The sequence below is a fragment of the Argiope bruennichi genome, chromosome X2 (genome assembly GCF_947563725.1).
Source record: "Argiope bruennichi chromosome X2, qqArgBrue1.1, whole genome shotgun sequence".
NCBI classification, from domain to species: domain Eukaryota; kingdom Metazoa; phylum Arthropoda; class Arachnida; order Araneae; family Araneidae; genus Argiope; species Argiope bruennichi.
Window position 1 is genome coordinate 91030915 of NC_079163.1, and position 13051 is coordinate 91043965.

General features: G+C 30.3%; 1 protein-coding gene across 3 annotated transcripts in view; it reads left to right on the plus strand.

Annotated features, from left to right (window-relative positions):
• Positions 1–13051, plus strand: part of LOC129960616 (AF4/FMR2 family member 1-like) — a 206747-nt gene that overhangs the window by 65913 nt on the left and 127783 nt on the right. The window contains exon 1 of one of the 3 annotated variants that reach the window (XM_056074155.1): positions 4117–4363. The exons of the other annotated variants lie outside the window; for them this stretch is intronic. Within the exon in view, the coding sequence (XP_055930130.1) occupies positions 4359–4363 (5 nt within the window). The 5' untranslated portion in view covers positions 4117–4358. Of the gene's footprint in view, positions 1–4116; positions 4364–13051 lie in introns of those variants that run through there. 3 annotated transcript variants of the gene reach the window in all.

Consider the following 13051-nt stretch of genomic DNA (forward strand, 5'->3'; position numbering starts at 1 on the left):
TTAAATTAGGTTTATTTGTAGTCTACCGGTCGTCTGCATTGCGGAAAAAGGTAGGAGGCTTCAAAGTCATAATGATTGCAAGCCTCTACAGCTGGCGGAGGACTTGAGAATCTGAATTAAAAAAAATTGGAATAATTTTCAGTTTCTGATTTTTATTTATAATAAGGAATGGACTTCAAATAATCCGTGTAAAAACTAAAAATCTTTCATTTTGGTTGTATTTCTTCCCCTTCTTTTACGTTACTGATTCGTTTAAGAACACGCATTGCAGATTCCCCCCCCCTCCCCCGAAATTACAGTAACCACGATAATCCAAAAAAATTTAAAAGTAACAGTGTCTCAAATGGAATAGAATGCATTTCTCTAAATTTCGAACTTTGTAGAAATTCTCTGATTTTCGACAGATCTATACCTATCGGTTAACTATATGGATAACCAAACAAAGATTCCTTCGAAAAATGTTTTTATATTCTATTTTAATAGAAGTGATAATTATTACATTTTCATTTTTTTTTACTCTCGTTACAAATTAATATCAAAATGAGGCAATGTTGTTGCAAAAAAAAAAAAAAAATGATGATAGTACAGATTAACGAAATTATATTTTGGTAAATATGTTATTTGATATAAATTTGTGTATCGAAGGACATTTACTGCAAAATTGGGAATAGATAATTTAATTTGATAAGATCTATACGTTAAGCAGAGTTTCTCTTTTCTTTTTTAATACTGAAGCTTATTCTAAATTTTTGAAGACCTAACATTTATTTAGTTGCCATTGTGCATTTTTCTGTAGTCTTAAGGTTTAAAATAAATGTGTGTTCATTTGTGCTCAGAGGATTAAAAGAAGGGGGAAAATCGTAATCCTGTGCGACTTTTTTCGAAAAAAAAAAAAAAAAATCCTTTACGTCATTCCTGCCTACCACTTAAAAAAAAGATGGAAGATCAAGTCGTCTGTAGGGTAAAATTTTTATGTGCTTTATTCAAGCAATTTTAAAAAGTATGCATTGAATCTAAAAACAGCACAAAATAAGGCCTTATTGAAAAAGATAGTCGTCAGAATGACTTTCTATCTAACTAGATTTATTCACACTTATCATTTCTCTTATGTGGCAATCTTGAGCAATTATTGAAGCTTTCGTTGCGCACTAGTGATATCAAAAGCACCCCCAGATAAGTAGAAAAACACGTCTTCCGAAATAGAATAAATAAATAAATAAATAAAAGCATCCATTTCATGTGATTAAATTTTTTCCACAAGCATTGAATAGGCATGTAATTTGTGGCCCCGTCCAAAAATAAAAGTTCTGATGGACGAGCCTCTTTTCTAACGAACTGCATTGAAATCAGTTCATAAGACCAGTTTTTATATCTTTTCGCGTGGTTATTTTTTTTCCCTCCTTAATTCATCCGTGGGTGGAGTTAACCAAGAGTGAATTTCAAAACCCGTTTCTTGTTTAAAAGTTTTTCGATATTGGGAATTCTAATTGAGACTATTCAAGTTTGCTTACAAATCTTAACTAGTGAAGTAAGCCAAAGCAGGTCAGACGATAAGCCTTTCTTCATGCGATTATTCATGCAGGTTAGGTATGGGTTAATTCACATTAAAGTTATACAATGCACCATTAAATGTTGTCTTAGGATCGGTTATAAAAGAAATAGCCCAGCCTATACTATCGCTTTTACTGGATTACAGTTGGGTGTTACATACTAGTAAAAATTTGTTGTGCTTAGGCGGAAATGCAGTAGTCAATGAAGGCTAGTTCGGAAATAGTATTGCCTTACTCTGAGCATATTCAAACTACACAATGATCCATTAGAAACAGTTTTGGGGCTAGTCTTTAAGGAAATTATCCATCTTATACTTTCTCTTACCAAATTCATAAATTGTTTGACAGGTGGATGGTCTAACCGACACTCACCTTCTAGACTAATATCAGGGAAAAAAGTATCAAGATTCGAAAAGCAAGTTTGGGAAATAGTATTTTCTGTGTAGTATAATATCCATTTGTTAGTTTAAGTTAGCAATGTTAAAAATTTATTACCTTTTAGAAACTTATCTAGGAGTCGCTACATCAAAAGTTATCTTAGATATGTTATCTGGTTTTTAAGAATGGCAAAAACCTTCAAGTCTGTCAAATTGGGGATTTTCACGATGTGTGCGGCCCATTAATATTACTAACCCTGTTTTTAGTACAAAATCTGTCAAAGGAGGGTCTAAACAGGACAATAATACAATGATTTCAATCGTGTATGTTAGAGATCAGCTATAATGGCAAGTCTGTCAAATTGGGGATTTTCACTGACTCGATGCATGCGGTCCATTAATATTACTAACCGTGTTTTTAGTACAAAATCTACCAAAGGAGGGTCTAGACAGGACAATAGTACAATGATTTCAATCATGTATCTTGTAAATCTGCGATAATGGCAACAATGGTACAGTGTAAAAGCATTTCCCGGAGAGGGGTCGAAAGTGATTGATAGGTTTAGGCGAAAAATTTACCTTCCTCTCAGCCCTTTGTATGCGAAGATTCAGATTAACGCGTATCTAAAATTTTTGCTGGCGACGGGCTGTGAACTGTTCATCACCGAAAAGTCGCCGAGTGAACGCACACGTGACGTCACTGAGTGAATTGGAGCCAACGTATTAGACATCCACCAGGCAGGCGCCGATTATTCTGTCATTCGTTCGGAATATTTTGAATAAATACGATAAGTGACTTTTTTCAGCAATAAATCCAAGTAAAATAAATTCTTAAAAAAAAATTTCAGGAAAGCTTGCAAGTGGTAGTAGAATGGTTTGACTTTCATTAGAGAGAAGTAATGTATCGAGGGAGAAGAAAGAATCAGTTATTTTTTTTTAAGTAATCAGTTTTTATTAGGAATGGCAATTCTTAAATTTTTTAGTTCTTATGAATTTCAGAAAAATAAGTTACCAGTGTATAAAAACTCCAAGCATGATGAAATTTTTAAATTTATGAAAGAGGTATATTGTAAAAATATGAATACAAGATTCGTATATATATATATATATATATATATATATATTTAATTTCTGAAACTTCACAACTTATCGAGTTTCATATTTTAACACCAGATATGGGAAATCAAATGACTTAAAAACCGAATAAAACAAGAAAATAAGCTATCAATGTAAAGAAAATTAATGTCGTCGTAAAATATTTTAGGTTAGCGCCTAGTTGGATTTCTTCATAATTAGAAAAATTGATTTCCCGGACACATATTGCTGGTCAATTACAGTGTATATATTAATAAAGTAGCAATTAAAAATGTTCCTATCATGTATGAAAAATACTATGTGTTTTCAAACAAAATTATCTACTTAACCTCTTTGCTATTCCAATTTCGATCATTAATTCTTTTGGAGAAGATTTATTTAATATCCAGTAATTATATAAAATAGTCTGTTGCACTCTAGATCGAAAACTGAAATTCAAATTGAGTGAATGCCCATTAATTTCAAAGAACTTCCCCTAGTAGAATTGTTCGATTTAGGATTTAGATAATAAAAACTTGAATTTCTTCTTGATTTTCATCAGAATTACATTAAATGTGATAGAATTTATTGAAATTATCAGTTAAATGCAAATTTTTACCATTCAATACCCACACAAAATAGTCACATGAATGTTCGGTCATTAATGTTTTATATCAGTACTATGAAAACATTACGCAATTTGTCTATTATTAGAAGTATTCTAAACCATTTCGATTGTTTTCGCTTTTTTGCGCCTATTAATAACATTTTTACTCTTTACGTTATTTTTTTTTCTAAAATTTCTTTGACCCACCTTAACCAGCAGTAATCAGGATGAAATTTAAATAACGCATTGTTTGTAGAAGATGAGGAAAATCATCATATTCCATCTCTTGACAAGAGTTAATTTGAAATTCTCCAAGAGCGATATCTGCAGATAATGTCAGACCATCTGCATAACAAAATGTTCTAGATGATTTCCACGAAGCCATGCCATAGTAAAAAACATTCACAACGCATTTGTAACCTTTTGGAATAATTTTTTCCTCTTACTACAAAGAGGATTTCGCTTGTATGAGGAAGCATTCACTCTATTTCTACAGCTGCTGATGCGCTGCATACGAGTCGTGATTTCGTAACCCACTTTCTTTTCACTGTGTGACGTTTTTAGCAATGGGTTGCGAGTGAGATGGTATTGTCAAGTGTTTCAGTTGCCTATCGGGTCAAGTTCAATGATTGAAGACGCTCCTTTGTCTCTTGTAAAGAAGTATCGGGTGGTATCCTTTTCGGAACGACGATTCTTGGAAGTGGGAGAACTTTTCGACCTGCCAGTTAAATACCAAGTTGTCATTATTTAATGAAGTAGGTGGCTTAAGCTTATTTTCGGTTGTGAGACACAATTATTAACTCCTCCTTACTGGAACAGTAGTTTCAACTTCCCACGGTATTTTTTGTAACCAGATACTATAAAAATATGCAACTAAAGCCACAAAGGGAGAAAAAAAAATAAGAAATTAATATTTTAACTGCGCTTTCATAACAATAACAATAATGATAATGATTTGTTTTGAATGGGTTCTCCTGATTTATTAACTTTTTTTGCTTGCGATAAGATATAAATTGAGGAATGAAGTACTGCTTCGTGAAATCACAATCTGAAGGAGGAGATTAGAAATGCTTTTTTAGAATATTTTATTTTCGGTGAAAAAAATATGCCTTAAACTAAGATTACCTATTTACAATTTGTGGTAGGACACATTAAAACAGGTGCTGTGTTTTAAAAATTAATACAAAAATGATTTGCATAATACTAGTAGAAATATTGCAATAAAATATCTTGTTTAAAGGCACCCCAAAAGAGAAGCAACTGCAAATCAGTATGCTTATTACTATGAAGTTCCATTTTTTTTTTTTAATTAATCATGTACGAATTTTTGTAATAACTAATTGCTGAGTAAATGTCGGCCATCTCTGCCTTTTATTATATCACAATTGGGTTTAATGGATATACGATTTAGGTAAAGTGATATTAAAAAAATCTGAAAAAAAAAAAAGCCGAAAGCCACTAATACGTACATTAAGGAATATAAAACTGTAAGATAAAATAAAAAAAGTTTGTTTCTCTAAAATATTTTCCTCAAAAGATTATCAATTACGAAATTATAAAGAATTCAGAAGACGCTTTATTGGTGAAACCAGATGCATCACTAGAAAACATAAACTAAGCTCGTATAAGTTCAAAAAACACGCTGAATTATTGACAACAATTTTGAAAGTGCACATTGTACCTGGTAACTGTATCTTCTGTTAATAAATTTTATTCACGCTTTTTGAAAATTATTTTCCCCAACCAAGGTCACTTTATCTAAAGCGAATCTGAAGCTGTGGCAACTTGTGGCATGGTGCTGGAGTATTTATGAAATTGAATGGGATCTTTATTTTGATAAGCTGTTGATATTGTAATGAGCAAAATGCTTTGGTAGCCTTGATAAAAAGACGACCCCGCCGATGATTCTAGCAAACATCGTCAAAAAGAAAGTACTGAATTCTTAATAAATATATAAAAGAAAAATTGTTTCTGAAATGAGAAATGCTCGTTTCAATGCAAGACTTGTTCTGATGCTGCTAGCTATCTTTATACATCTGAAAATCCGAATGATTTCGATATTCGCTTTCTTTTTTCAATTAAATATACAATAAATGCTCTTGCTTTTGCAACAACCCATTCTTTGTTTCTACTGTGATGCTGTTAATGAATTGCGGATTTAACAGCCGTTTTCTCCGTAGAATTTTAAGCAACTAGTTAAAGGTTTCATAAATCTGTCGAATGTTTTATCACTCATATACTAGGAAAACTAAATTTTTATTGTCTGCAGTTTTAACGGATTTGTAGGATATTGAATTTTCCAAATTCAATGAAGTGATACATTTCAGATTTAAACTTTTTTCAATAGCTCAAACCTGCTCTAAACCTTTTACATTTAAAAAATTTTCATGACTGCGTTTATTTCTCATAAATTGTCCTGTCTTTTCCTTTTTGATGTTTTGAATTGTATTTTTTATAATGTATGTATTATTAAAATAAAATTGATTATGTAAAAGATTTATTTGTTAAATTGATGTGGATATGATAAAATGAAATTTAGATAACATTATGTACAACTCTAAACATATATATGGCCATATTGGCTTTGTGGCAGAGAGAGTATTGTAACAGTTTTAATTTCAGAGTTTGCATTCCAGTTTTTGCAGAGTTTGCTTGAAATATCCATATCCGCCTCATTGGTAATTTACCTAGTTGTATGGCGTAGAATATTTGAGAATGGACTGTTTTCTTAGCAGCTCTATCATACAAGTCGCGATGCTGTAGGAAAAGAGAGCAAGTAATACTATATACAAAGTGATAAGCCGTTCAATAAATTGATATATCCAAAGAAGCAAAACCTTAACGGCTTACTGTTACAGCATATTTACCATCTTGTCAGCGGAAATAAAAAGAAAACCTATTGGTACAGGATGCGTACTGCCCATTAGGATAAAATAATTACTGTTTATAAGGATTTTTTTTAATGTATAATAATATCGTATTTGAAATGGGAAATCCTAAATTTTTGCTTTAAAATTCATATATGTAGGCAAAAAATAAAACACTAATCACTTCAATCTGCCCGTTTTTGCCATTTTTCACACCTGGGACTTAAAAATCAAAATCTTCATTTTCTGTCTCGTCTCTTCGTTATTTATGACAAATGCGAGTGCATTTTGCATGCAAGCCCCTTTGCATCACTTCTGCTTCAGTCGGGATGACAAGAATTTCGATCATTTTATGGTAATTATTCTTCTCTCTTCAAGGGCATTCCCTTCTGTTTTTCTTATTCTCTGTCTACTGTGAATAGAATGGCTGAATAAGGCGACCTTGGTGAAAACTCAAATAGAACTGTAATTAAAAATAGCCGACTTGTGAGTGCGTTCAAAGTTAAAAAGACCAATTTTGATGTCTATCTTCTAAGAATTCGTGAAAACAAAAACAATTCATTCTTAATGTTATTATTCGAAATCGTAATAGCTATTTACTGGGATGTGATTATTATGCTTATTTTTTTAAATTAACTAGCATAAAGCTTTTAATTTTTCCTACTGTCTATCCAATTTAGTTAATAATATTAATATTAAAAAAAATAAAAAAACTCGCGAACTTTATGCAGATTTTGTTTTAATTTTTAAGTAATCGATTTTTAACCTTTTGAAATAAGCAGACTTTCGTTTAATTTTCAACATTTGTGAAGCTTCTTGTCAAATTTTGTATGCAGATTTTTTTTTTTTTTTTTTAGGAAATGCAAAATTGGCAATAAGGGGTTTCAACTTTTTAATTTATGTATATTATTTCAATTTGAAGTAGCTCGAAGGCTATACTGGAACAGAGTTTGTAGTTTTAAATCATGGTCATAATGATGAGAATGAAACCGCCACTTCTTCAAATTTCACGGCTCATCAACCGGAGTTGAGAACGGCTTAAATAAGAATGACATCGTAGATATGAAAGACTTCTCCGATTTTATAGATCATTTAAGAATTCAATTTAAACGTGATTGATGCACGTGATTTGAGTTCTTGCAGACAAATTAGAAATGTGTTTGGCTAGGGTGGAGTTATTTGCATACATCTTTGTTTTTATTTGTGTGCACTTCACAACAATTTGCATTGTTCTAGTATAAAGGCAGATAACATCAAAGAATGAATACAAGTATAACGAGGTAAAAATAGCTTACAGATTTCCCTGTAACTAGAACAGAAGTAAAAAAAAAGATATACTGAAACGATCAGTTTTTACTTATTAAAATGTTGTGTTTTTAAATATAGAAGAAAGAAAAATATTAACGTTTATGTTCATTCCAATTAAATTAATTAATTATCAATTTAAAAATGATCTTGTAGTTGTTTTAAAAATCCCTCTCGTTAAAATATTGATATTTAATCTCAGTTTAAAATATTTGTTTCTACTCATTTATTAAGGGCTCTTATGATTACACATTTTCAATCTATTATAGATTTTATCCTTTCCCATTTAGTTATATCCACATAATTTTTCACTTTATTTCGAATACTTTCAAAGAAAAATATGATCTGTATCAGTCAAAAGTTTAAATCACTCAGAAAAACGATAAATATCACTTGCATCAAATCTGTGTTTATTAAGAGTAACACTTTTCAGTCGAGCTAAAAGATAATTTCTGATTTACTATGCCAAGAAGATGATTTGATAAGTTATCTTTCAAAAAGATAAGCAAATTTCAAAATATGAAGTATATATTTCAAAATGTGTCGTTGGGCATCTGTTTTTCGTCACGACTCATTCTAGTATCCTTTTGTCTTCTGATCTAATTTCTTAAAAGCTCGTCCATTTCTTATCAAAAACTGGTTCTTCTTTCTCGAGAATTGACATGTCCATCTTTTAGTCTCTTGTGTCTATGTCTAGACGACTTTAATCTTGGAAACAAAAGAATAATTGTTTTCCTTTCTTGGTCCTAACTTTTCGGCTGTCTTTAAAAGCTTCTGAAGTATGAGATTATTTCATCTAAAGAAATGTGGAAGTTTTCTGGTAATCTTATACTCAAGAAGCTGTTTTTCTAATCTTCTGTTGAACTTTCACCCCTTATTATTGATTTGATGTTTAACTAACAAATACCGAAATTTTGAAATGAATGTTTGGTGTCTCCACTTCTTGTGTAGTTTTTTTAGGTCGCTAAACAAATTGTTCCAGAATGTCTTGTTTACTTTTTGAATTCATCTTGATAGTAAGTGTTTGATAGTTGAAACAGTATTATCTGCTTAAAGAAATATGTCTGAGATATAAACAGTTAAATGGCCTTCTAAAATAGAATGTTTACAGTAAAGAAGTTTTTTGTTATGGAAATTTTTATTTTACTCATTCAGTTCTTGGAATTTTTAAAAATAAATTCTTGCTTCAGTTCAAAGATTAAGAATTGGACATCCTGCCTAACATTAATTTCATGAAAGTTTAGAAATTATTTTTAATCTGGAATTAAAATTATATTAACATACAAATGAGTTGAACATTATGAAGGTCAATTAGCTATTAAAGAATTTAATTAAACATGCAGTGCTTGACTTCTCGATGCACTCCTACGCGAGGAAAGTTAATGGAAAGTATTAACAGAGCGGAGAAAAGGCGAAATAACTAATTACTTGATCGTTTTTCGGAATTCTTTCAAAAGAAAAGTTAATCGATAGCATGCTTACGAAAATAGTCTCGAAAAAGGATCTGTAATTGACTGCTCTTCTTTGAAAGTGAATATCATGTTTCGAAAAGAAAGGATGCTATTTGCAGTTCGTTATTTTAAATTGGTATCATCTCCTGTAGAAAGAAAAAATCCTCTATTAAAACGACTAGTATAAAACTAATTTATTTTATGTTACGATTATATCCGTAAGAAAGTATTCGTAGGAAATATGTGAAATTAATCAGTGTATAAAAGATTCTTCACGCGTATTTATGAAAAGACGAGCATTTTCATCTAAAATGTTATGTTTTTGTGACCAAGACAATGATTTCCTTTCTTCTTTTTCTCTTCCGCTAGTTAAATCAAATCCTTAGTTAATGTGGGGTTATAAAAAGCAAAAATCTTCGATTTTTTTTGCGACATTTGTTTCATTTTCAAATGGATTGTATAAAATAAAATCCGAATGTACAAATCTGAACAAATTCGATTCGAAATTTAGTTATAAGTTATGAATTTTTCCATAATTTTATATACGATACCTATTGTTATAACCTAAATTTAATTAACAAGCATATATTAATAAAAATTTTAAAAGCATTATTATTATCTGCCTACTTAAATGTTTGCATTTTTATTTTTAATATAGGATAATTGTAAACCTGAATTGATAAAGGGGTTATATTTTAATCATGTAATTAGATTCTAATTAGCATAAATTAAGAAAATGCTGTGAAGAATTAATTTTTAAATACTTTTTCAGTATTTCTTATATACATTAATATAGATTTTTCTTTTTACTCAATTTGAAGAGCAATGATAACTAGGTAATAAAGTCTCGGTTTCAAGACTGGAGTGCTGGAATTTTGGAAACCGGGATCACCAATATGGTGTAAGTGGGTCTGATACACCTTACATTCATCGGAATCAAATGCCTGTCTCTGGTGTAGCACGGAAGTTTAGAAAGAGTATCAATTTAATTAACGTTCTCGTCATCTGACCACAGCTCAAAATTACGAGTTGTATTAAGAAATAGTCCTCTTTTTGCTTTAAAACTGACCTTAACATAACTAAACTCACTCAAGTAAAGAGGAAATCTTTTGTGAATGCCCATTGTAGAGCTAGCATTTTCCTCAAATACTTGATGCCTGTAACCCCAACTTAGCTTAATTAATAATTATGCATAATTCATATCTTTAAAAATTCAGCGAAGGATACGGAATTTTAATTAAAAATTTATGTTCTGGTATATCATTAGCAATGTTGTTGCGCGGAAATAATGATGCTCAAGTTACTGATACCCTGTCGTCATCTTGAAAGTCCTCACGCCTATTAAAATATTTGCCTGTGGTGAAGTTTACTTTCGTGTGGAGGGAAGTTAGCATTGTATATTTGACATTAGCAATACAATAGACACACCGATGATCACTCACGGGTTTCTTCCCTTTTCTGAAAATATTTGAAAAGAATTATCTCCCTCCCCATGCTTCATTCACACCTTCTTATACACGCAGTAGGGGATTTCTGAACTTGAAAGTTTAGGGAAGAGGGCAATTGAAACCCCCCTCAATTCACCAACCAATTAGAAGTCACCTTGAATTCTTACGTTGACTTCACGAGTGAAACCTTTCCCGAAATCATATCTATTCTGAATCTGCAGTCGACTAGAGCAATGGTCAAGAATTTTCTTCCCAAACTGTAAGTGATTTTTAAGTGAATTTCTACTAAGACATCTATTACTAATGATTTTCTGAAATATCTAGAGTTTTTTTTTTAGTGTTATTGTTTTTTATTACGATATTCAAATTGCGTTATTTGCTTGTGTCCTGAGTCCTCTAAGAGTTGTTTAATTATTGTTCATCTTTAAAATAAGTTTTTACGCAATATCCATTAAATAAATTCTGAACTTTGTGACCATATTTGTTAATTATCATTTAATAGTCAGTATTCTAAATATGAATTCGCTGTTGACATTAAATTCTTTCAAGAATTTAAGCTTAGTTTGCTATTCCAAAATATCGAAAAAGTTCTTCCATAATAAATATTTGGCGTAAATGCTTCATGTTAATATTTTGCCTATGACGTCGTTTGTTAATTAGATACATTCCCTCAGAAAGCAAGTTTTTTTCTTATTGTTTTCATGAAATTTTGTATCAAATTTCTTATTAAGTATCATGCTTTTCTTGAATATTCATTTCATCATTCTGAGAATATATTTTTTTTCGACGTGCTGATAGACTCAATTAAAAAAGTTTTTATAAAAACGTATTGCGTTTAAATAAGGAATTTTTTGTATGTATTTTGAAAAACAATTGACGACGAGTTAAAACTTTTGATATACATATGTAAATTTTAAACGTCAAGGCGTTTTTCGTAATTTATTTAGCTTGTTTATTTTTATATTGATTATTTAGAAAAGTGGTTTAAAATGACTTTCCATTGCTTATCATTATGCAACGGAAAACCATCTTCCACTCTTGCATAGATAATAAAAATTACATTAAATTACAATCTTGCAGCTTATGTATATGTAAGGAGTAAAATTATAATTTTTGATTCCAGCTTCTATATCAAATTTTTTTTCTAAAGAATTGACAATTTATACAAATGAAGTGAATATATTATAGAAATATAAAATAAATGCATCGAAAATTTGTTAATTCAAAATTTGCTTATACAAAATTACCTTTTGTCGGTGAATCGATTTCTAAGGGGAAAAAAATATGTGGATTAAAATATTAAATGAGATAAAGCAAAAATGAAATGTGATCTAGAATCAATATTGCTAATTTCTGGGAATTATATTTTGTTTGAATTAGTTTGTAACGGAATTTTTGTAGTGATATACTCGATTCATTATATACGATTTATAGTGAATTTGTATGTCCAGATATTATACTCAGACAATGAAATATCTGCATTTATTTAATTTTGTGAGGTTTCCTAGGGTGGTCACGGAAAACAACTATTTTGCTTGAATTATTCGTCAAAAATTATCGGATTGTCGGATCATTTTCTATTTTCAGTTATCATGTTTATAAGTTTCAGTTGGGTTTATCGTTATCGATATTTTCTGTTACAGATTTAAGATAAGATTTTTTCTTGGATTAGATTTATTTCGAATTTCTCTATTATGATTTTGCTCTAACACTTGAAGACTCTCCAATACGTGATTGAAGAGGCTATAACACTAATGGCCATTGCTAATATTTATCTTTTAATCCTGATTTGTTCTCCTGGCCAATTGTTGATTAGTTTATCTACTAGCTCATCAATCTGATGACGCCTTACCGCATATATGATGTTGGAACTGCATCTGTTCTGAAGCTAAAATTTCAGAATAACATTTTTAGCATATTTTTGTCTTTCAATTACTTAAGGTTAACAATTATTGATCAAATTAATTCAACAAAGAACTAAAAAAAATTCTGATTTGATATGAATCGGCCTATTTTTGCTTAAATCATAAAGGTATTTTTTTTTTCCTCCTTTGAATGGTATAAAAACGTGAAAAATTAGTTTATACTCCGAATTAGAAAGTATATAAAAGTATATATCAGTGCCTTTAAAAATGTATTCTCCTTAAATCATATTCTAAAAGCATTTAGTTTTTTCTTTCTTTCATGCAGAAAGAAAAAGAAAGAAAGAAGGAGGGAGGAATAATAAATAAATTAAGACATTTTCTGAAACAAATGTTTTAAAAAATGTAGTAATAAATAACTACAGTCAATGATACTTTTAATTGATATAACATAGAAAGCTACAAGAGTCGCATCACTAATGCATAGCACAATACGTATTTCTGGGCGTA